The sequence below is a fragment of the Mustela erminea genome, chromosome 11, assembly GCF_009829155.1.
Source record: "Mustela erminea isolate mMusErm1 chromosome 11, mMusErm1.Pri, whole genome shotgun sequence".
Taxonomy (NCBI): domain Eukaryota; kingdom Metazoa; phylum Chordata; class Mammalia; order Carnivora; family Mustelidae; genus Mustela; species Mustela erminea.
The window spans coordinates 6,611,646-6,634,345 of NC_045624.1; the positions used below are offsets into that span (position 1 = coordinate 6,611,646).

At 56.8% G+C, this 22,700-nt stretch overlaps 1 protein-coding gene across 1 annotated transcript; it reads left to right on the forward strand.

Moving 5' to 3' along the window:
* The first annotated feature begins 500 nt into the window (after nt 1-500).
* On the forward strand, nt 501-22,099 carry PDIA4 (protein disulfide isomerase family A member 4). Its single transcript, XM_032304815.1, has 10 exons — nt 501-865; nt 6,726-6,903; nt 8,026-8,231; nt 10,644-10,782; nt 13,147-13,352; nt 13,473-13,631; nt 15,810-15,961; nt 19,210-19,366; nt 20,059-20,292; nt 20,824-22,099. Exons 1-10 carry the CDS (start codon nt 778-780, stop codon nt 21,237-21,239), a joined length of 1,935 nt encoding a protein of 644 aa, XP_032160706.1. The 5' UTR covers nt 501-777; the 3' UTR covers nt 21,240-22,099.
* The last annotated feature ends 601 nt before the right edge of the window (nt 22,100-22,700 follow it).

Sequence of the window (22,700 nt, forward strand, 5' to 3'; positions counted from 1 at the left end):
CCAAGGCCAATAGGTGTTTTAACCCAGGAAAAAAATACAAACTTTAATTTGCTCAAAAGCACACAAAAAACCCAGGAAGCCCACGAACGCAAAACAGACTCAAGAGCCACGTTCTCTTTTCCCATGAATATAACCTGCTCAGGCCCTTCTGCCGCTTCGACCTCAAGCCTCCCCAGGCCCCGCTAGTGGCGAGAACACCCTTCTCCCCACAGCTCCGGTAAGGACACGTGTTCTTCCAGCCAGGCTTGGCGGCGCGACCCGGAGCTCCGTCCCGCCCCGCCTTCCCAGGTTCCGCCCCGCCCCCCCGCGCCGCCGGCCAATCGCGCCCCAATGCGCAGCCCCGCCCCGCCCCTCCGGCCCAGGCCCTCCGCCTTTGTTCTCCTTCACTCCTTCTCTCAGCCTGTGCGCTCCCGGCAAACCGAGTGGCAGCCGCTGATTGGTGGCCGCGGCGCAGCCAATCAGAAGGGGGCACCTCACGTTAGGGCTCGGAGCTTTAAACGCGCGAGCCGCGGGGCGCGCGGAGGAGGCCGGGGAGGAGGGCCGGGACGGAGGGCGGCGCCGCCGGGCCCCGACGCGCAGCGAGGCGCACGCGACCCGCGCCCCCAGTGCGGCTGGGATTGGCCCGCCGGCGGCTTCCCCGCCCCCAGCCGGTCGCCGGCGAGGACTTCCTGGGGGGTTTCTTGCCTTCCCTCCGGTTTCGCTCCAGAGGCGAGGGCCCGAGGTCCGGGAGCGCCCGGGGGCTGTCGGCGCAGGGAGGCCGCGCTGCGCACCGCCGCGATGAGGCTCCGGAAGGCGTGTCTGCTGGTGCTGCTCCTGGCGCTGGCGCAGCTGCTGGTCGCCGCGAGCGCCGGGGGGCCGGATGAAGGTGAGCGGCCGGCGGCGGGCCGGGCCTCGTGGGCCCCAGGGGCCCGCGCGTGGGGACCGGGGTGGCCGCGACCGAGGACCGGTGGGTTTCATGCGGAGCCCTTCCGAAACTGGCGCCTGGCGCCAACTTGCCGAGTTGAAGGGCAGTGGCGGCGAGCTCGGGAGAGGAGGGCGGCGGCGGCCTCCTCGGAAGCCCCTGCCGCCGAGGCTTAGGACGCGGAGAGGGTGCCAAGTGCCTTTTTTGCGACTGGCTCCTTCGCCCCGACTGCGCTCAGATTGTACTTGGGTTCAGGTTGACTGCTCGCTTCTGGCCGGGGGAGCTCGGGAGCTGGTTAAAATTTCCAGGCGAGCATGCCCAGGGAGTGTGCAGGAAGAGGGGGCCACTGTTTTCAAAACAGACAGGTCTTAGAGAAAGGGCGAGAAGGCCCGGTAGGAGCTCTCCATGGCAGCCTCGGGCAGCAAGCGTCTTTTAAAAAACGTGGTTTGTAGATTTGGAAATAAATAACTCATGGGTGTGTGTTTGAGGAAGAAAGGGACGACGGCTTGGTTTGCATTTCTTAGAAGCCAAAGGTTCCATTCCCCTCTGCGATCATTTATTCAACACCTACTATGTGCCAGGGATCTGACCTCCCGTAAAGCTCCAGCTCTAGTAGGAACATTAGACAACTACTAGTCCTGGTTCCCGCATTTTTCTTGGAAACCAGCTAGCTGAAAACAAATGGCATAAGAGACCTTCGATAACCAGAACATACCAGTCGAGAAAAGAATGCTGTTCCTAGAGAACAGGCATCAACTTTCTTCCTCTCTGGCCTTTCTCCTGATGATGGATCCTCCCAGCCAGTTTGGGCCAATATAAATAAACCTCCTTTTCCAATATTCGTCTGTAGAGGAGGTGTGGACTTTATACCCTTTCAGACAGATTGAGTAACTTCTGTGTGGGCCACTGATTCAAGTTTAAACCCAAATAGAAAGGGAAGTAAGAATCAGCACTTGGTGATAAAGACACCTGCCGAGAGGAAGTAGACCGTGGCTTTCATGTGAGTTTTGGGACCTTTATCCAAATCACCTGATGCTTTTTAAAATACAGAGTCCCAGGGGTGCCTGGGTGGCTCAGTCATCTGCCTTGAGCTCAGGTCATGACCCCAGGATCCTCTCTGCTCAGAGGGGAGCCTGCTTCTCCCTCTTCCTCTGCCCACTGCTCTGCCTACTTGTGCGAACTCTCTCTTTGTGTCAAATAAAATCCTAAAATAAATAAATAAAGAGTCCCAAAATATGCTAAAGCAGATTGCAGTGGTGAGCCCTGGACTCTGCATTTTAAGCATGTTATTCATTGATTCACATGCAAGTTAAACTTTGGCGGGGGCACCTTAAAGTTTGAGGAGCAGTGAGGATGGAGGGTCATTCTTGGAGTATAGCTAAAAAGCGTAATAGTTTTGTCTTGATTTTGATCTAGTGATTCTGTTCTGAGGAGTTTCTTAAGAGGCCCGAGACTGGCAAACTTGAGGTGCATGTCAAGGGTTATTAGGACCAGCAGGTTTATTGTTTGGGAGACAGGTCGATAATGCTGGGAAGGCCCTGGGGAGCAGGTGCCTCTGGAGTTGTCATGGTCGTGGCAGGTCTTCCAGGGCAGTGTCCTCTGGGGTTGGAGGGGTAGGGTGGAGAGGTCTAGTCCCTACCTGGACCCTTTCCAGGTGAGGGCATCCCTGGTCCTTCACTTTCTGAAGTAACTTGTCCTGCAGATTAATTTTGGGGCCACATTTCTCTCCCACTGCAGATGTTCTAAGTCTTTAGGTTTTTTGTTTTGCGTCTCTTAGTTTCAGATTCAAACAGCGCAGTGGTGTCACAAAAGACAACACCCCCCCCCCCAAGAATACGTTTACTAGATTGAACTCTGGTAGTGCAAGCCTTAGGTCGTGGGTCTTTTTGTGTCTTAGATGAGAAATCAGCTGTGCTTTTCACATCTTTCCAGCTAAAATAGCAAAGGAAAAACACTTTGATGCTGGTTGTTGGCTGTTTTTATTTGGGATTGGTTTAGATTTAAGAGTTAAGTGGAAATCCACGTGTGTGTGTTGCTGGAGAAGTGTTCAGCTCCTCTCTTTCATTCCTGAGAAGTAATTATCCAGTGATTCCACCTAAAGCTTTGGGCATGTTAGGAAACGATCTGAGGCGACAACAGACAGCACCTGAGTGGTCAGGACCCTCCACTAAGTAGCTTGGTGACCCTTGGGGAGGTGACTCACCCTGTCTGTGCCTCAGTTTCCTCATTTGTAAAGTGCATGTCATGTTTCCCTGAAGGGGTGAGAGACTGTGTTTGAGGGCTCAGCGTGGTGCCTGGCACGTAACCCAGGCCAGCTGTAGTGATCCGTCTGATAACAGATTTCTCTTTCTCCATGTTTCATATCAACTAAAGTGTTGACTTAATGGTAGAGTTTATCCAGCTCTTGGAGGTGCCAGTGGGGACTGAAGAATGAGCAGCGGAGGGAGCAGAGCGAGGGCATGGCGGAGGGAGCTGCCTACGACCAGGCTGGGCAGGGCTCCGGTGTTGCCATCAGGGGTCCTGTTGAGAGTGGACAGGATTGCAGGGGTCTGGGGCCACCACTTCGGAATGGCCTTTCCAGGTGGGCTGAGCACTGTGGAGGTGGGAGGCTTCATCGGCCTCATACTGAGGAGAATGGCATCCACCCAGAAGATGCTAGAAGGCTGTAGATAAATTTTCTTAGAAGGTCCAGCCCTAAAAGTAAAGCCCAGTGAAAAAATGGTTTCCCTGTTAGGATGTGGGATGTTTCCCTTGTGGAGATGTGGGGGTTTCTAAGAGGTAGGAATAGAGAGCCAGCACCCTTTCAGGTGGCGGAGGGTCCAGTCCTGGGGTTATGTGCAGGCTCAGAAGGACTGGGAAGGTAGCGGCTTGTCCTGGCGTGTCTGAGAGCCTTTGATTAGGTGGGCAAGGTTCTGTTGTTTTGTTTATTATCCTTTAAAAAGGAAAAAGTTCCTTGGTTCCCCGCCCCCCCCCTGCACCAGGACCAAGAAATGAGTTCATTCTTAGGAGTTCTGTCTCCTGGTAGTTCAGGGACACCCAGTGTTATCGCGAGAGCTCTGTCACTAGTGGTGCTCACAGACCACAGCAGGCTGAGCGTAGGAAAGAAGGCATCTTTGCTTGTCCTTTTCTTTTTGTAAAATTCGCCTGTCCCTATGCTTTGAGCGGATCGTCAGGTCCTCTGCTTAAAGTGCGGATTAAGTTCCCGGGATCGTTCTTTCCTTCCGCGTGCCAGACTTCCCACGCGCCTGCAAGTTCGTCTGGTTCCAGCATTGGCCAGAGCAGTCAGGCAGTGAGAGTGCATCTGTGTGGCCCTTGAGCCCTGGCCAGCCGCCCTCAGCAGGCCGTCCGGTCCGAGGGAAGCCTCCAGATCGGAGGCCATGTGTGCAGTGCCCTCTAGGCCCCTGACCACAGTGTCCCTGCATCAAGTCCTCGGATTTGCAGCTGTCACAAGGTCATTCTGGGTAGGACTTTCAAGTGATGGGTGGTCAGAATGGCCTCTTGGAAAGCCAGTGTGACTGCTGTCGCACAGGCCACCACAGGAAAGCTCAGTACTCAGTTCTTGCCTTGCGGGGTGGCTGTAGGCAGTATTTCCAGAAGCACCTGGAAGCCCTAGCCAGCCAGTGTTAAACTCAGGTTCCCAAGAGCCCTGTGTGCTCAAATTCTCCAAGACCTGGGTGTGGAGTGTTGGCTGCCCGTCACCAGGTGAAGGGGACTTGGTTTAGGCCCTCAGCCTCAGAGGGGGAGATGGGGCTCGAGCCCCCATCATCTTCCCCCAGGTCCTGCCCTCCTGCTTTTCCAGGAGGCCTGATGACAGTGCTGTGGGCCGGGGCCTCTGCAGGCCGGTCCTCTCTGCAGTTCTGCTGTGGAGGAGGGAGGCCGGGGCGAGCGGGTGTTGGAGAGCCACGGCCCTGGGAAGCAGGGAGTCTGGTTTGTACTTCTCAAACTGGTGGCTTTTCTTTTGGGATTTTAGAGGCCTTGCTTCCTCCCCCGACAAAGGAGGAGAATTTTACCTTAAGCTGGAGAGAGAAACGTGGAAGTCACGGAGAGTGTTAAGCGGGGAGTGTTAAGGAGCGTGGGTGAGCGAAGTGTGGCCCCTGGTGGGTTTCTGGTTTGTTTTTTTGTAATTATTTTGCAGCTTGGTAGATTTTCACGAAAAGGGACAAAGCTGCCACGCCACCCAGACCAGTTCCCTGGCTTGTCCCAGTAGCTGTGGAGCCAGCCGTGGGTTGGTTAGGGGCAGGGCGAAGGTGGGGCGGGTCCCGGAGGCTCCCGGATCCTGAGGCTGACTTCAGCCTCCGCCCCCAGCACAGAACCGCTTTATCTCCCGGGAAGCTTCTCGGGAAAGAGTAGCTGGCCCCTTGACACTGTCCGGCTGCGGCTGCACTTGGCTGCTGTGGCCACAGCGGGAGAAGCTGGGTGGCAGGAACCGCCGTCCCACGGTTGCTTGTGTCCAAAGTTGGACGAAAGATTCCCTGAAAGCCAGTAGTGAGATGAGCTCAGATTCTGTACTTCTCAAACTGGTGGCTTTTCTTTTGGGATTTTAGAGGCCTTGCTTCCTCCCCCGACAGTGTTGGCTGCCCGTCACCAGGTGAAGGGGACTTGGTTTAGGCCCTCAGCCTCAGGGGGGGAGATGGGGCTCGAGCCCCCATCATCTTCCCCTAGGTCCTGCCCTCCTGCTTTTCCAGGAGGCCCGATGACAGTGCTGTGGGCCTGGGATCATGACCTGAGCCAAAGGCGGGTACTTCACAACTGAGCCACTCAGGCGCCCCTATTGTGTATTTTTTTTTTAAGATCTTATTTATTTATTTGACAGAGAGAGATCACAAGTAGGCAGAGAGGCAGGCAGAGAGAGAGGGAGAAGCAGGCTCCCCACTGAGCAGGGAGCCAAAGGCAGAGGCTTAACCCACCGAGCCACCTAGGCTTCCCCCTATTGTATATTTTTGATGCACGTTGACCCTGTAAATCTGTAAAAAAACATCTTTGTGGGATAACTCCTGCCCTGGGGATTACTCTGGGGGGACTCCCTAAGTCAGTAAAATTCCCTGCCCGCTTCCCTGCCCACTCCGGTCTCTGTGAAGGACTGGAGCCTGCGGGGCTGTGTGTGTACAGATAAGGTAGAATGCCGCCCCCTTTCAGAAATGGAAGTAGCAGTCCATCCTCCAGAAGGAACGTCAAGTGCGAGTCCCTATTTCCTGTGGGTGTTGTTTTGGGGGCCGGGCAGCCATTTGCTCACGGGGGACTGAATGCGGCCTGGCCTGTGGAAAGCGTGGTGTGTGAGCAAGAGGAAGGTGTCGGGGAAAGTTAGCCTCGTCCTGGAGCACAAACAGGGTAACCGCAAAGCAACTGTGCCCTAGAGCACAGAGCCCCGGGATGTGGATAAAGGAGCCTTGCTCTAGGGGTGCGGCAGCGGAGTGGTGCTGGGGAACGGATCAGACCCCAGCAGGGCACGAGGGGCCGACGGTTGGGATTCTCCCAGCCTGGACAGGAGGCGCGCGGGGCCAGGCTGCGGGGCCACGTGCACAGAGGCGCCTCGCCAGCCCTCAAGTCCCGCTGGGGCATTGAGACTAACTTCTAGACCGGTGCTTTGCAAATGTCTTTGTAAGCAGGACCTCTCTTTAAGTGAGCTCCTAAGTGGCTACCCAGTATGCAAACTTCGGAGCAGAATTTCTGGGGTGGGGGAGGCCTGATGTCCCCACCCCGGCTCGTGGTGGCCCTCGGGGGCCACTCGGGACTCACGACACATTTGGAGGGTTTGGGGTTCTAGGAAAGTTTTTAAGGAGGAGAGTCACCAATTTACTAACGAGTCTGGATGTTTTCCGCTCAGATTCTCCTAATAAGGAGGACGCCATTGAGGACGACGAGGAGGAGGAGGACGAGGAGGACGAGGAGGACGACGACTTGGACGTCAAGGAAGAAAATGGGGTCCTGGTCCTGAATGACGTGAACTTCGATAACTTTGTGGCTGACAAAGACACGGTGCTGCTGGAGTTCTACGCTCCGTGGTAAAGACCCTCGTCCTCATCCCACCAGCCTGGACGAGGGGGTCCCTCTGTGTTCCCATGAGTTCGCCTCACCGTCCTCCAGACCCGTGGGGGGGCGGTGTGGGAGCAGGAACGCCAGGAGCCCAGCCTCTGGTGAGCCCGCGGGGTGAAGCAGGAACGTGTCCTCTGGTGGTTGCGGCAGGGGCATGGGCCTGTGATGACATGGAGACCGGTGTGGGTGACAGACCCGTCCCTGGCTGCAGGTTCTGCCCTGACCCGTCTCCAGGCCACCCCGCCTCCCTCTCCTGCCAGGCGGGGCCTGCGGGAAGGCGCAGTGTGGGTGGTGGGAAGGCACGGCGTCCCCGGCGGGCAGCGGCCACCCCGCTCGTGCTGTCCTTCATCCTGTGTGCCCATCCTTGTCCCCTCCGCGGCTGCTCTTGATCTCAGAATCCCTCCTTGTCTGTCCTCTTTCCCCTGCCCTCCTTGGTTCACTTTTGAGACGGGATAGTTAAGACACACTTAGTTTTTGGTCCAGTGCCTGATGCCCAGGCATGAGGCGTTTTGTGTAAAATACAAGCAGCTCCGTGAGGCTACAGTGTTTTGTAGATCAGTAGATCGTAGATCAGTACTTCTCAAACTCTTTGGTCTTGTAAGTCCAAACAGTTCACGTGGGTCCTGGCTGTCAGTCGTCACCACAGTAGACATTAAAACAGAAATTTCGTATGAATCCATTTCTGACCCTTCCACGGTAACATCAGTGTGCTGCCCCGTGGCCAGCCGGGCAGCCTCTGCGAAACTCCACTGTATGCTCTGAGAGGGGGAGTGAAGAAGACCAGGAAGATCTTTTGTAAAGCAGTTTTTACCTCACAGACCCCATGGGAGGGGTTCCCTGGACAAACTTTGAGAAGCTTACGGACGAAAGCGTGGGGGTTTGGAGGTGTTGGAGGCACGAGCCCAGGCCAGAGCTGGAGTTCCGGCCGCCACCTGCCCGACTCCAGCCGCGTTGGCCTCCTCATTGTGTTCCCTGCATGGCTCCTCTTAACTGCAGTCATTCTGGTCTTGGCAGCCCCATCCCTCTGTACGTTGCTGCGTGTTAAGTCTCCATGGGTACAGTTAACCACCACCTTCCCTAAATCTTCTCAGGTGTGGACATTGCAAGCAGTTTGCTCCGGAGTATGAGAAAATCGCCAGTGCCTTGAAGGAGAACGACCCTCCCATTCCTGTGGCCAAGATCGACGCGACCTCAGAGTCGGCGCTGGCCGGCAGGTTTGGGGTGAGCGGCTACCCCACCATCAAGATCCTTAAGAAGGGCCAGGCTGTGGACTACGAGGGCTCCAGGACTCAGGAAGGTGAGCGGAGCCTGTGCTCCTGGAGGAGGCGGGGCTGGGACTGTCCCCCCACTGGAAGGTTGGGGGGAGGTTGGATGATAGAGACAAGGACAAGGTGAGTGGGCCGAGCGTGGCCCCAGGAGCACCAGCTTCTAGGAGTGCTCCCTGCCAGAATGTTCCAGGTAACTGAGATCAGAATAAAGTTGTCTTAGGATAGGAGGGGTGTCTTCTCATTTCAGACCATGAAACAAATGTGGAGCCTGTGTGTTATATGACACACGAGGCCACGGTTCTTGGCGGTGCCCTAGAGCAGTGCTTCTCCGTGTTGACCTTGGTCACAGTCACTTCGTGGGGTCCTGAAGCCGGTGCTCAGCATCCCAGGTCCCTAAGTTTCAGGTCAGGCTCGATGATTTGTATTTTGTACAGGCTCCCAGAGCTTACCTGGAGCTGTGGGCCTAGGGCGCCGTGTTGAGAACCACTGATGTGGGGAGCCAGGCAGTTCTCCAAAACCAGGCCTGACGGATCCCTGCCTGACTTAGACTAGGCACAAAATACTTTTTTTTTAAATGAACAAACAAAATTGTGGTATCTTTACCATATATCTTAATCACTAGAAAAAACCCATCAGTTTCCATTCCCATTGTGGCATAGTGGACATAGCATGTCCTAGACATCTGAGGAATGGGAGGTCACTTGGATCTGATCTCAGAGTTGGCAGAGGGCCTCTCCTGTGACCCCCTAAGGATCTTACCCGGCGCAGATGCACAAGGAAAGGTCATAGTTGTTAACACTTGCTTCCACCTTGTTTGTCTATCTGCTGATTAGATCATACATTTACGGGGTTCACAACTCAAAGAGGTAGATAAGAGGGGTGCCTGGGTTGCTCAGTTGGTTAAGCATTTGTCTTCAGCTTAGGTTGTGATGCCAGGGTCCTGGGATCAAGCCCTGCCTTTGGCACCTTGGTCAGCAGCGAGCCTGCTTCTCCCTCTCCCACTCCCCCTGCTGTGTTCTTTCTCTCACTGTGTTTCTGTTTGTCAAATAAATAAAATCTTAAAAAAAAACAAAAAAAAACAAAGAAGTAGATAGGAGTCTTTTTATAACCTGACTCTGGCTGTCCAGCTCCCTTCCGGGAAGGCAGTTCATGTACTAGGTGTCTCCTGTGTCCTTCAGAGATACTCTGGATACATGAGAGCAAACGTATGTGTATGTATATCGTTTGTCACAATTGTTAACATCTCCCCCCACCCCCCGCCAAGATTTTATTTATTTATTTGACAGAGACACAGCAAGAGAGGGAACACAAGCAGGGGGAGTGGGAGAGGGAGAAGCAGGCTCGCTGCCGACCAAGGTGCCCAATGCGGAGCTCGATTCCAGGACCCGACCCTGGCATCATGACCGGAGCTGAAGGCCCAAAGCTTCGCGACTGAGCCACCCAGGCATCCCAGTTGTTAGCATATCTTAATCGCCATTTGTACCTTCCTGTTTTACTTAATGAATAGTGTCTTTGCTGTATCAGCATGTAAAGGAACGTAATCTAAGAGCGGGTTGAAAGCCACGTCCTTATTGTTTGAAAGTGGACAGGTGCGAGCTTTTGGAGGTCCGTGTTGGACCGCCAGAGTTGTGGTGGCTTGGAATCTCGAGAGCAGTGTTTGCCCAAGGGGGCTCCCTGGGCCGCTGGGTTCCAAGTGTGTTGTAGTAAATGGGCCTCCCTAACGGAGATGGGCTCAGGGCTGTGGGCCAGAGGGGCAAGGGGGTCACGACGTGGGGTTGCTGCTCTGCACATGTCCGTCTGGATCTCCGATCTAGCTTCTTGGTGACTGCGCAGAACAGAAAAGAAGAAAAAAGAAAAATGTAAAGTTTGCCATCGCTGTTCCAAAGAACCACTTGGCAGGTGCCTTGTGAGTGTGTGTTCTGTGTCCCACTCCTGTCAGTGGGTCCATCTCCGGGATGAGGCCGCCACCTTTCCCGTGATGCTGATGCAGCCTGAGCAGCAGGGGAGGTGCTGTCCCTCTTCGTTCTCAATTCTTGTCACCTGTCGTGACATGTGACGTGCTGGTACTGCACTGCTTGACTAAACGCAAGGGTCTTTGTACCTGAGGGGGGGATGCCCTTGAGACCTCAGGTACGCGTGGTCTGATATAGGGGAGGAGCCCGCGGTTTGCCCCACGTCTGGCAGGAGCAGGGTCCCTCTTGTCACCTGGGTCTTGGGCTGTCAGAGAAGTTGCCGGGCAGCTGAAGAAGGACAAGGAGGAGTTAGACCCCCTGAGCTGTGGCCTCAGACTGCGGAGTGCACTGGCCAGAGATGCGGCTGGCTTTCAGGGACTCGAACTTTCGTTTCCTGTTCTCCATGGCCCCCGCTTCTCTGTCCGCTCCACGCCGCCTCCTCCTGTGAGGAGGGTCTGCCCGGGCTCAGGCTTGTTCGGTTTCTTTCAGAAATTGTTGCCAAGGTCAAAGAGGTCTCCCAGCCCAACTGGACGCCTCCTCCGGAAGTCACACTGGTGCTGACCAAAGAGAACTTCGATGAAGTGGTGGACGGGGCAGACATCATTCTGGTGGAGTTCTACGCCCCATGGTAAGACTCCGCCCCGTGCTGCCCCGACATTGAGGGGCCCCGTCCTGCATCCTGAATGCCCCTGGCCACAAGGTGGGGGTGTCAGAGGCCCCTGTGCGGGAGGCAGAGCCGAGCACGGGGGCTGCCCAGTCCCCACCAGGCACAGGCCGATGGGGCGGAGAGTTCCAGAGACGAGTGGGGTTTTCCCAGAGGATGGGCCGAGGCGGACATGGGCCTGTGGCGCAGAGGAGAGTGAAACCCGCGTCAGGGGGCACCAGGTGGCCCGGGTTCCCCTGTGGCTGGAGGACACAGCTTTGCCCCAGGCCTGCTGAGTCCCACGTTTGTCATCACATACCTGTGCGGAGAACGCGCGAGAGCCCTCGGACAGCGGTGGCTCTGTGGCCGCCTGAGGGGACACGTGTGTGGGGTGAATGGAAGTGCTGCTCATGGAAGTTCATGAGCTGTGACGAGGACAGAGCAGAGCTGCCACCACAGTGGGCAGGGCGGTGGTAACTGGTAGCCTCAGGTGACCTCCTCCGGCGTCACTGCCTCCTGAGGAGTCTGAACAGTGGTTCTGTCCCTGCTTGTGGCAGAGACGTTCCAGAGTGAATCTTGGAAGATGACCCTCAGCCTTGCTTCATGCTTTAGACGTGTCCCCTTCTCGTATTTGGGACTCCGGGTTCCCCCAGCTGTCCTACCTTCTGTCACCTCCACTCACCTTGTGGCCTGCTGCCTCTCTCACCCCGAAATCCTCCATTACAGCCGGGCCCCTTTTGGAGAGAAACAGCAGAGCCAGGCTGCAGGGGCCTGACGAGCACTGTTTGGGGGCAGCGGCCCTAGAGCACGGTTTCGATGGAAGCCCGTGCCTGTCAGTAAACAGGAAGGCCCAGCTCTGCAGAGGAATCAGGCCAGTCCCTTAGAGCTTAGCAGGGACGTGGCCTACGTGTCTCCAACACGTGCAAGAAACAGCTAGTTCTGGCCCCAGACAGTAGGTGATGACATCTGATCGGGCAGAGGAGCGCAGAGACGATTAGGGGAAACATGCAGGGGCAGGAATCAGGTGGGGCAGGGGACCTGGACGTGGGAGAGAAGATGCCAGAAAGAAAGACAGCTGGGGAGCTGGGGAGAGTGGCTGATCGAGGTGGCAGCCTGGGGAGCCGAGGCGCCGCGGCTCCCGTGCTTCGTGAGAAGAGGGAGGTGTGGGCCGCTGGAGGAGACAGCAAGGCAGGCTGCCCTCCAGGGGGATGGGAGTGTAGCGGCCAGCGCTCTGGGATGGCTGTCGACCTCCTTTGGGGACTTCAACCCAGGTCAGCCAGCACTTCTGATTCTTGTGCTGGCTTCCCGCTTGTCAGGGTGCGCGGCGTAGACCAGAGTCCGGAATGTGACCAGGGCATGAGCAACAGTGACCCAAGGCTCGGGGCCTCCCCGGGGCAAGGCACTGTCCTTGGTCACTGTAGGGCATGCGTGCACGGAGGGGACAGGTGGGCGGGGGCGGGAGGAGCACCACTGCGTGTGGAGAGCAGGGGGGCCGTCAGGTGGTGAAGGTGTTGGAGGATGTCTCACGGCCCATGACGGGTCCTAAATCGAAGTTGCCCGGAGCCGGGGTCAGTGAGTACTTGTTCGCGTCGCTCGCTCAGGACGTGCTTAGACAGCAAAGACACGTGTTGCTGCTGCTACAGAGAACAGTTACCCTCTCCTTGCAGACGGTTTACATACCGCAGGGCGCAGCCGCGAGGTGCCCCGAGGACCTTCAGCATGGTCCGCAGGGCCCGGGGTTCGCCAGGCCCTCGCCCACATGGGAGCCGCCCAATTGCGCCAGGCACATGGGCTCTGTTAACTTGTCTCCATTCCCAGTTCCCGTGGCTCAGGCCCACCTCCGCCTGCCCTGGTCGGTGGGTGTTCTCCTATCCTGGCCACGTGCTGTCGTTACCCTCTCCTCACCCACCCTTGGCGGGCTCAGGTCCACCTCCTGGTCTTTCCTGTCCCAGATCAGTGTCACATCCTGTACAAAGCCACCCCGGACTCGGTGTCTTCGTCTGTCCCAGCTCTCCAACTGAGGGGATCTCCCTTCTTGAGCCCTTGTCTCGTAGCCTTTTCCATAGGTTGCCCCCGTGCCCCAGTCCCACTCGTGCCTTTGTCACACGCGTATGTCATGCGTGTGTGTGTGTGTGATGTGCATCCTCTCGCCGTGGGAGCACCAGTGCTGGTGATGTCATGCCAGCCTCCAGAGGGGCCTGGCTCCCCGCCCCTACCTGGGAGACCTTCGGAGGCTGCTGCATCGACCCGAGTTGCTCGGGAACGCGGGCCGGGTTTCGGTGCCTCCCTCAGAAGAGAGGCTGTGTCCACGCTGGAACAGTTTCCTCATGGACTCACTGCTTCTCGTAGGTGTGGACACTGCAAGAAGCTGGCCCCTGAGTACGAGAAGGCCGCCAAGGAGCTGAGCAAGCGCTCCCCCCCAATCCCGCTGGCCAAGGTCGATGCCACTGCGGAGACAGACCTGGCCAAGAGGTTCGACGTCTCTGGCTATCCCACCCTGAAAATCTTCCGCAAGGGAAAGCCTTTTGATTACAACGGCCCACGGGAAAAATACGGTAGGCTGCCTCCTAGTCCTACCTCGGTGGGGCGGTGCGGGGGAGCTTGCCTAGGAAGGTGGGGGGCAGGGAGAGCTGTGGAGCCCCGAGCCCCTCCTCAGGCAAGTGCTTTGCCCCCAGGTATCGTCGACTACATGATCGAGCAGTCCGGGCCACCCTCCAAGGAGATCATGTCCCTGAAGCAGGTCCAGGAGTTCCTGAAGGATGGGGATGACGTCATCATCATTGGGGTCTTTAAAGCGGAGAGTGACCCAGCCTACCAGCAGTACCAGGATGCTGGTGAGGAGTGGCCCTGGGGGCTGGACAAACGGACGTACCCAGGCTGTGGCCTGTTGCTGGGGAGCCTGCCGATTCTGTGGAAAACTCCTGGGGCGTCAGCTTAGAGGACAGCCTGAGGAAGAACTGAGTAGCATTTGTGGGAGCAGGCTTTCCTTTCTGGGATTGGGGTTAGAGTGGAGGTTAGTTCCCCGTTGCCTTGATTACACGTGGGGGATAGGATCTCGTCCTGAGCACACGGCTGTGCCGGCATCCTCCTGACCTCTGAGGGGAGGGCGGGGTGTGTCAGAGCCCTCCGGGTTCATCTCCCTCCTTGTCTTTCCAGGAGCCCCTTCCCAGCCCCTCTGCAAGGAGTAGGGTCTCGACCAGAAAACAAGGGGTATTTTTTTGTAGTTGTTGTTGTTTTAAGATTTTATTTTTCAACAAAAAAGACAGCGAGAGAGGGAACACAAGCAAGGGGGATTGGGAGAGGGAGAAGCAGGCTTCCCACTGAACAGGGAGCCCGATGTGGGGCTTGATCCCAGGACCCTGGGATCTTGACCTGAGCTGAAGGTTAGATGCTTAATGACTGAACCACCCAGGTGCCCCAAAGCACGGGTTTCTAAATCGGGCTTGGGTTCAAGTCTTGCCTCTGCCAGTTACTAGCCTGTGAGCGCAGGTGGGGACTTGATCTTTTATCTACTTTGGCAATCTCGTCTACTTTAAGAGGTTGAGATCGTGCAGGTGAAGCGCCTAGTAGGGCTAGCATCCGGGGAGTGCTGGTCCTGAGAGGTGGCGGTATGGTGGACAGCTGTCACAGGCATGTCCTGTAGGGGCAGGTGGCACTCGCCCATCCCAAAATCTGTAATCTCCTTCTGCCTAGTAGCAGGTGTCCCTGCTTCCCGGGTGGCCCTGGGAAAGAGGTTTTCTTTTGGGAAGGCCGAGGATCCTCTCTGTCCTTGTCAAGTTCCTCCTGAGTGCCCTCCACCTCCGCCCCCCTGCATACCACAGCCAGCTCTGTTTCCTGCTTCAGAGGAGTCTTGTAACTGCCCTGATGGCCACCTAGTGCTTGTTTCAGTGCCTTGCGGTAACCACTGTGCGCGGGTCAAGTGCAGGTTCACGTGGTAAGACAACAGTCGAGGGGATTTCCGTTTCCACATCTGGTGCCGGAGCAGAGGTGCCTTGTCCGTCTTTATGGATGCGGTGGCCTTGGCATCTCCTTGGAAGTGGTCCGCAAGAATCTTGCTGCAGGAGAGCCCAGCCTCCCCCGGGGCTGCGAGGGGGACCCCGTGTTTCTGCAGAGGAGGGACTGCGGCGCGGGGAGGGGAGTCCTCACGGGCCTGCAGTCCCGTGACGAGGGGGTCTCGAATTGTGACTGGAGCCTCCGTCTGGCGCTTTTGACCGCGGCCTCCCACCTCCCCCAGAACACGTGGAGTTTACTGTAACCAGTCGGGAGGCCCGCCCTTCAGCGCAGGGGACACCTCTGACACCTTACCTGGTGTTCGGATCACAGACTCCGCTCCGGCAGAACAGAGACCATGGGGCGAGCCTGGGGATGTCCAGCAGGGGTGGGTGGCCGGCCGGGGTCTGGTAGGCTGACAGGAACGCAGCTCGTGCACCGGGTCACATGCTGTCCGGCTGCTTTTACCCCCCAGTGCGAAGCTGAGTGGTGGGGATGCTGTGGCCTGCAGAGCCGGAGATCTTGTCTGGCCTTTCCAGAAAGTTTGCCAACCCCGTTCTTGAGTGTCCTCAGACAGTGGGGTTTCATCTTGAGAGTTGTACAGGATTTAAATTCAGGTGTATTTAGCAAAAGAACTGCAGCCCACAAGTAGGCCAGCCACCTCTCCTCTCACCAGAGGAGAGGCCGGGTGGGAACACCCACCGTGTGGCTCCGGGGGTCGTGGTGCCCACCTGTTCTCACGGGCCGTATGTGGCTTCATGTGCTTCTTAGCACTGGAAACAGTGGTCCTGACAGATTAGCTCTGAGTTGTTCCGTGAATATTTGGTTTGCTTATTTGGTTTTTTAAAAACACAACTTGTGAGATAGGGGCTCTAAGGTGTTAAACCTACCCCAGCTCCGGGTGTCTTCCTTGAGGGATTCACGGGGCTAATTCCGGTCTTTGCAGGGCATCGGCTGTGAGTTTAGTCTAGGTCGGTAATGCAGCTTAATAAACTGTATTTATCGTTCTGTTAATTTCTCAGCGAATAACCTGCGAGAAGATTACAAATTCCACCACACTTTCAGCACTGAAATAGCAAAGTTCCTGAAAGTCTCCTCGGGGAAGTTGGTCATAATGCAGCCTGAGAAATTCCAGTCCAAGTACGAGCCCCGGAGCCACGTGATGGACATCCTGGTGAGTGGGGGCGGGGTAGGGGGGGCGCATGTGGCGGCTTGGGGACACAGCAGCCCCAGGCTGCTTTGTTTGTTTGTTTGTTTTTAAATTGTAGTCAGTTAACACACAGCGTAGTTTCAGTTCCCGCTGATTCAGGTGGGTTCAGGCTGCTGCTTTTTTTTTTTTTTTTTTTTTTTTAAAGATTTTTTATTTATTTATTTGACAGAGAGAAATCACAAGTAGTCAGAGAGGCAGGCAGAGAGAGAGAGAGAGGAGGAAGCAGGCTCCCTGCTGAGCAGAGAGCCCGATGCGGGACTCAATCCCAGGACCCTGAGATCATGACCTGAGCCGAAGGCAGCGGCTTAACCCACTGAGCCACCCAGGCGCCCCTGCTTTTTTTTTTTTTTTTTTTAAATTTTAAAGGTTTTATTTATTTATTTATTTGAGAGAGAGAGAGAGAGATCACAAGTAGGCAGAGAGGCAGGTGGTGGGGGGGAAGCAGGCTCCCCGCTGAGCAGAGAGCTGGAGATTCGGGGCTTGATCCGAGGATCCTGAGATCATGACCTGAGCGTAAGGCAGAGGTTTAACCCACTGAACCACCCAGGCGCCCCAGGGTTCAGGCTTCTGATGGGCATGAGGCTGCTGGTTGAGCCGTGGCCCGGGGATCTGGGGATCTGAAGCCCAGAGAATTTGCTCTTTGCTTCTCACAAGTAGAGTCTGGAGTGCCTTTCCCTAGGCCCTTGCGGTGCGGTCAGGGTGTGTTTCCTGGAGGCTCCGAGCCGGAGCAGCCAGCAGGCTGGTCAGTGACCTGGGAGGCCAGAGCGGCTCCCTCCCCTCTCCCCGGACCCCCTACCCCGCTGCAGGCCAGCGCCAGCCTCCTCAGGCGCCCAGCCACTGTGGCTCTGGCCTGCGTGTCTGCCGTCCTCCCTGGCAGGACGTGCTCCCGGGTCTGAGCCGGGGCTCCTTAGCCAGGCGGCTCAGGTGCTGAGCTACGGAGTGAGGGCAGGCCTCTCTTCCCGGGATGTGGAGAGTGGCGCATGGGTTCGGCCTCCTTTTTTCTCCTCCAGGCCTGTCCAGCCTTCATCTTCCAAGGGACGGACTCACTTTGAGACGGGCGGAGGGAGTTTTTGGCCCAGGCCGTGCCTCAGTGCAGCTCCATGTCCTTAGTGCTGCACGGGGGCCCAGCGCTGCCGTGAGCAGATCTTCAGATTTGGAGGAAACCAAGGCTCTCAAAGCCAGAGCTTTCCTTTGATAGAGATCCTGGGATGCAGAGCCGTGAGCCGTCTCCCCGGCTCCCATAGCCAGTCAGGAGCAGTGGAGGGGAGGGGCTGGGCTGTGACCCCCCTCTCTCCCCCCTGCCGTTTGGGCAGAGGCTGCCCTGGATCTTTCTGACTCCGGTGGGTCCGCAGCCCCGTCGCCCCTTCTCAGAGTTTCATGCGTGTCTGGTCGTCTGCCGCCGCTCAGGCTCGGGGCCCCTCTGCCTTGGATGTGCGGCGGCTGCCCTGTCTCCTGTCCTGTCCGGCTCCTATGCTTTCATCCATGGGTGCTGAGCCGGGTGCAGAGATGGGCGCCCCAGACCCCAGCGGTCAGCACCATTCTGGGTGGTGTGTGCGTTCCCAGGAAAGGGGTCTGTAGCTTCAGTAGGTTCTTGAAGAGGTCATTGACCCCAGAAGGGTTAAGGACTGCTCGGCCTAGTCTGTTACACACATCACTGCCTTTTTACTCTTTACTTTAAATGGATTGGTGTTACTTACGTACCACCCTTCTTGCAAAATTTATTTAATGTTTGTCAGCATTATACCACAGAGTAAACTGCAGTTTTTTTTAAAAAGTGGACACGGAGGGGTGCCTGGCTGGCTCAGTTGGAGGCGCGTGTGACTCTTGATCTTGGGGTCCTGAGTTCAAGCCCCACACTGGCATAGAGATACTTAAAAATAAACTATTAAAAAGTGGATTTGGAATTCAGAGCAGAAGGAAGACAGAGGCAGGGCACGTAGGAGGAAGTCGGCAGGCGCTGTGGTGAGAAGCAGGTCTTCGCAGGCTATGAGGCTGGCTCTGCCCGAGTTCAAGGTCGGGCCTGTGGCTGGTGAATGCTCGGCGGCAGAGCGGGTTTGCCCTGGGCTCACTGTGCTTTACTCTTGACTTCACCTTCAGGGGGCACTCAGTCTGGGGGCTGACCTGACTAAAGATACCCCACAGCCCTGCCGTCTTCTTCGCCTGCTTTTCCAGCACTTTCTGTCCACCCTCCTTATACTCCGGTCCACATCCTCTGTGCTTTGTTCCCTGCGTGATTCTTGCTGTTTCCTCCCCTTAGGCACCTTCCCCTTCCCACCTTGCAAGTTGTGCAGTCCTGTCCCATCCTGGGGGGCCTCGTGCCCTGGGTGGAGAGTGCGTGTTCACCAGCCACTTCGAGCTCTGCTGCTCCTCCTGACCGTGCCTCCGTTACTTCCCATGTAGCACGAGATGGTAGTACCCACCCTTGGGCACTTTGAGGCTGAGGTCTGGAGGATCTGGCTTAGTATCTGCCTCAGCATGAGCTGAGGGCCCTGCACAGCCTTGGGGACAGTCACCAGCTCCATGTCCCCAGGCCACTGTGCCCAGCTGGTCACGGGTGCTGCATACATGTCCTTGTCGGGTTCGTCTCTGGAAAACACCTGGAGAGCCTTAGGAGCCAAGCTTAAGAGCCAAGAATGGCCGCCTGGTGCTAGACCGCAGAGCTCTGCAGGCCGGGCCTCCGGGCCTCCTGCCAGCAGGGCTGCCGCGGGTGGAGCAGTCTCCAGGCCCCGCAGCCCTGTCTGGCTCCCCGTTCTTACCCAACACCCAACTGGGCTGTGTAACGGGTGGTCGTGGTGTGGCCTCCACGGTAGAACCACGAGCCCAGCGTGGCTGCCCTCCAGCTGGGTGCACCTGGCCTCCGTCCCTTTACCGCAGGTGCTGTGTTGGCCTCTTCTGTGAAATGGCCCTGGGGGGCTGCTGGGAGGATCGGATCCCGGGAGATGGATCCTTCCGCTCAGCTCAGCCACGGGAACTGCTGCCCTCGGGAAGCCTGCCTTACCCCAGCGGTTTCCCATACCTACAGACCCAGGGAGAAGGGCACGTGGTGTCCGCAGTGACCCGAGAAGCCCGAGGAAAGGGACCCCAAGGGACCTTCAGACGGCTCCTCCCCCACCCTGGCCCTTGAGAGCAGACGGCCTCCTGCTCAGCGGTGGCAGCAGAAGGTGGGGTGACAGGAACGCCGCTTCTGCTCATCTGTCCCCGCTTTTTTGCAGAGCTCCACGGAGGGGTCAGCCATCAAGGACCACGTGCTGAAGCACACCTTGCCGCTGGTGGGGCACCGCAAGACCTCCAACGACGCCAAGCGGTACACGCGGCGCCCCCTGGTGGTCGTGTACTACAGCGTGGACTTCAGCTTCGATTACAGAGCTGGTGAGGCCCCCAGGCCGTCTCTCCCCACCCTCACGCACACTCCTCCCGCCCCTGGCCCCCGCCCATTCTGCCTGCCGGGCTCTCGCATTTAGGAGTCCTGCCCCCAGGCTCCTGCAGGTTGGTGGCTAGGGTGGAGTTTTAATTGATGGCTTCAAGGTAGTTTTACTTCTGTGGTGCCACTAGCCCTTTTCTAGCCTGTGGGGAACGTGGTGCAGAGTCCAGAACCCTCTGAGAGAGGAGGCCACCAAAGCCCGAGGCTTTCAGAGGCTGCACAGATGGGACTAGGCCAGTCACTAACCCTCAGGCAGGTGGGGGCTTATGTCATTGGGCTTTTGACGTGGGTCCACCTGCTTACAAAGGGGGCTTTTCAGAAATGCTTCTCCTCCCTCCAAGTTAGGCACGAGCCTGGTCAGAGAGTCTGAACCCCAGGCTTTTTTTTTTTTAAGATTTTATGTATTTATTTGACAGAGATCATAAGTAGGCAGAGAGGCAGGCGGGGAGGGGGGTGGCGGGAGGAAGCAGACTCCCCACTGAGCAGAGAGCCCGATGCGGGGCTTGATCCCAGGACCCTGAGACCATGACCTGAGCCGAAGACAGAGGCTTACCCCACCGAGCCAGCCGGGCGCCCCTGAACCGCAGACTCTTCACCTTGATCTCTGGCGCTCAGCTCACAGTGCTCGCTCCCATTTTAGCCACCCAGTTTTGGCGGAACAAAGTCTTGGAGGTGGCCAAGGACTTCCCCGAGTACACTTTTGCCGTGGCCGATGAGGACGACTTCGCCGCGGAGGTGCAGGACCTGGGGCTCAGTGAGAGCGGGGAGGACGTCAACGCCGCCGTCCTGGACGAGGGCGGCCGGAAGTTCGCCATGGAGCCTCACGACTTTGACTCTGAAACCCTCCGGGAGTTTGTCAGAGCGTTCAAAAAAGGTGAGCCTTATTTTAAAAAATATTTTAAAGCAAAACAGTCTTTTGGACCTAGAAATGAGTTTTGTATACATGGAACACTTGTTTTGAGGCATTAGAATATCTTTATCGATCTGGTTGAGCCCAGTGGCCCAGTGTCCTGGTGTGGGCCGAGTCGTGGGCAGACCTTGTCCTACCATCTGCCATGTTCTCTGTGCTTCTGCCCGCAGAGGCTTCCCAGCCCTGACCGCCAGCTCTCCTGGCAGCCCCTTTGTGCCGGGTGGCACCTCTCCTGGGACAGCCTCACTGGACGGGACCTGGTGGCCCCTCAGGCCTGGGTGGGACCATCAGCATCCCCTCTGGCCTCTGCCGGGACTGGGAAGGTAGAAGGGGTGAAGAGACTAGAGAAATCAGGGGGTCGGTGTGAGGTGGCAAGGCTCTACCTGGCGCTGTTCCCTGCATGTCAGGCCTGGCCTCGTTGCCTGGTCCTGTCCGAGCTGCCAAGCCTAGGGCCTTCTCGGCACTCACCGTTCCCCTGCTTGCTTTCCTCGGCAGGAAAACTGAAGCCGGTGGTCAAATCCCAGCCGGTGCCCAAGAACAACAAGGGGCCTGTCAAAGTCGTGGTGGGGAAGACCTTCGACTCCATTGTGATGGACCCCAAGAAGGACGTCCTCATCGAATTCTATGCGCCCTGGTGCGGGCACTGCAAGCAGCTGGAGCCCGAGTACACCGCCCTCGGCAAGAAGTACAAGAACCACAAGAACCTGGTCATCGCCAAGATGGACGCCACTGCCAACGACATCACCAACGACCGCTACAAAGTTGAGGGGTTCCCTACCATCTACTTCGCCCCCAGTGGGGACAAAAAGAACCCAATTAAATTTGAGGACGGAAACAGAGATCTGGAACATTTGAGCAAGTTTGTAGAAGAACATGCCACAAAACTGAGCAGGACCAGAGAAGACCTTTGAAGGCCTTGAGTTGAGGTCTGGCGGGCGGGAGGGACCAGACACTGGAGCCCCCAGCGGCCGGTGGCCGGAGCCCCCAGCGAGCCATGCAGCTGGTGGCTTAACACAAGGGCAGGATCTCTTTGGTTTTTAATTTTTTTTTTTTTTTTTTTTATACTCTGGGGTTTCACCTCATGCTCTGAATACTGAATAGGTAAGAATGACTCCATAGATTAGCCCAGATTTTTACAGAGGATACATCTATTTTTACCATTATTTGGGGTGTAATTGCTTTTTTTTAATCTTCCATTTTCTTTAATATATTTCTTCAAAGCAGATAAGTTGAATCTCTTCTGTGTGAATGTTTTTTTTTTCTTTAATTTAAAATTTAAGAAAACATTTGCCAAATCACATTGATTTTTTTTTTTTTTTTTTTTTTTTGCATTTTATTTTACGGTTATCTGAGGAATTACCCGCTGGCGAAGATTTGACTGTCCGTGTGCTTTGGTTTTCATTTCTTACTGTACGGCACAAGGAACTGTCACCAAGCACCCTGCCAAGGATGACATTCCAGCCCGACCTCTGGGCCGCCACCCGGTCCTGAGAGAGTGGCACCTCTGTGCAGGACGGGGCGTCGCCGTGCCTTCTGCTTTCAAGCCAACGACCACGGGGTGAGGAGGGGTTCCCAGGTCCCCAGGCCCCGGGAGCCTGATTGCAAGGCTCAGCCTCTGGGTGAGAGACCCCCAACCTGGGATAGGCAGTCCCACCTCTTTGGAAGCCGGACAGCCTGAGGAGAGGTGACCTAGGGCACAGGTGGTATGTTAGGGTGATGGAAGAGAGAGGGTAGGCTCTCGTGACGGAATAAAACAATTACTGAAAATTGAGCTTCGTAACTGTGTTAGAGAACATCTCCATCCTGGAGCCTTGGCTGAGTTGAGGACCTGGGCTTGGTGGAGAGGGCTGGCCGTCCTGCGGGTGTACGTTGCCTCCAACACCTGACCATCCAGCCTTTGGGGTGTCTTCCTGACCAGGGTGGAGGGCATCAGGGGTCTGCATTCCGGTGGGATGTGACAGGGACCGAGGCTGCGGAGACTGCTCTGAACACTTTTGCGGGGGGGGGGCGGTGGCAGGGCAGGGCAGGAAGCTGGGGCAGCCCCAACACTGAGGTCCCGGGGTACTCGGGGGTGACGGGAGCTTCGTTCCAGTGGTTCCGCTCACCAGCACGTGCCGTCTCCGCCTCCCCTCTCCTGGCGGCAGCTCTTCGGCAGCAGTGTGTGATGCGGCAGGGGCCTGTCTGGGGGACAGGAAGCTGGTCCTGGGGAGGGGTGGCTTAGGTGAGCCTTCCCGGAGGATCTGCTTTTCAGTTGAGTCAGGCTCAGACAGACTGGACCTTCCAGCTGTGGGAGGATGGTTGCGTCTGGTAAGTTCTCAGCATAGCCAGTGTACAGGAGGTCTGTACCCCACTCTGTGTCCTCTTCCATGGGG

What these genes read in the sequence shown, in the direction of transcription:
- PDIA4 (XM_032304815.1), top strand. Translation starts at nt 778, where the DNA reads ATGAGGCTCCGGAAGGCGTGTCTGCTGGTGCTGCTCCTGGCGCTGGCG. An exon ending in GGGCTCCAGGACTCAGGAAG is followed by an intron (nt 8,232 to 10,643) that starts GTGAGCGGAGCC and finishes GGTTTCTTTCAG; the next exon opens with AAATTGTTGCCAAGGTCAAA. An exon ending in CCAGCAGTACCAGGATGCTG is followed by an intron (nt 13,632 to 15,809) that starts GTGAGGAGTGGC and finishes TTAATTTCTCAG; the next exon opens with CGAATAACCTGCGAGAAGAT.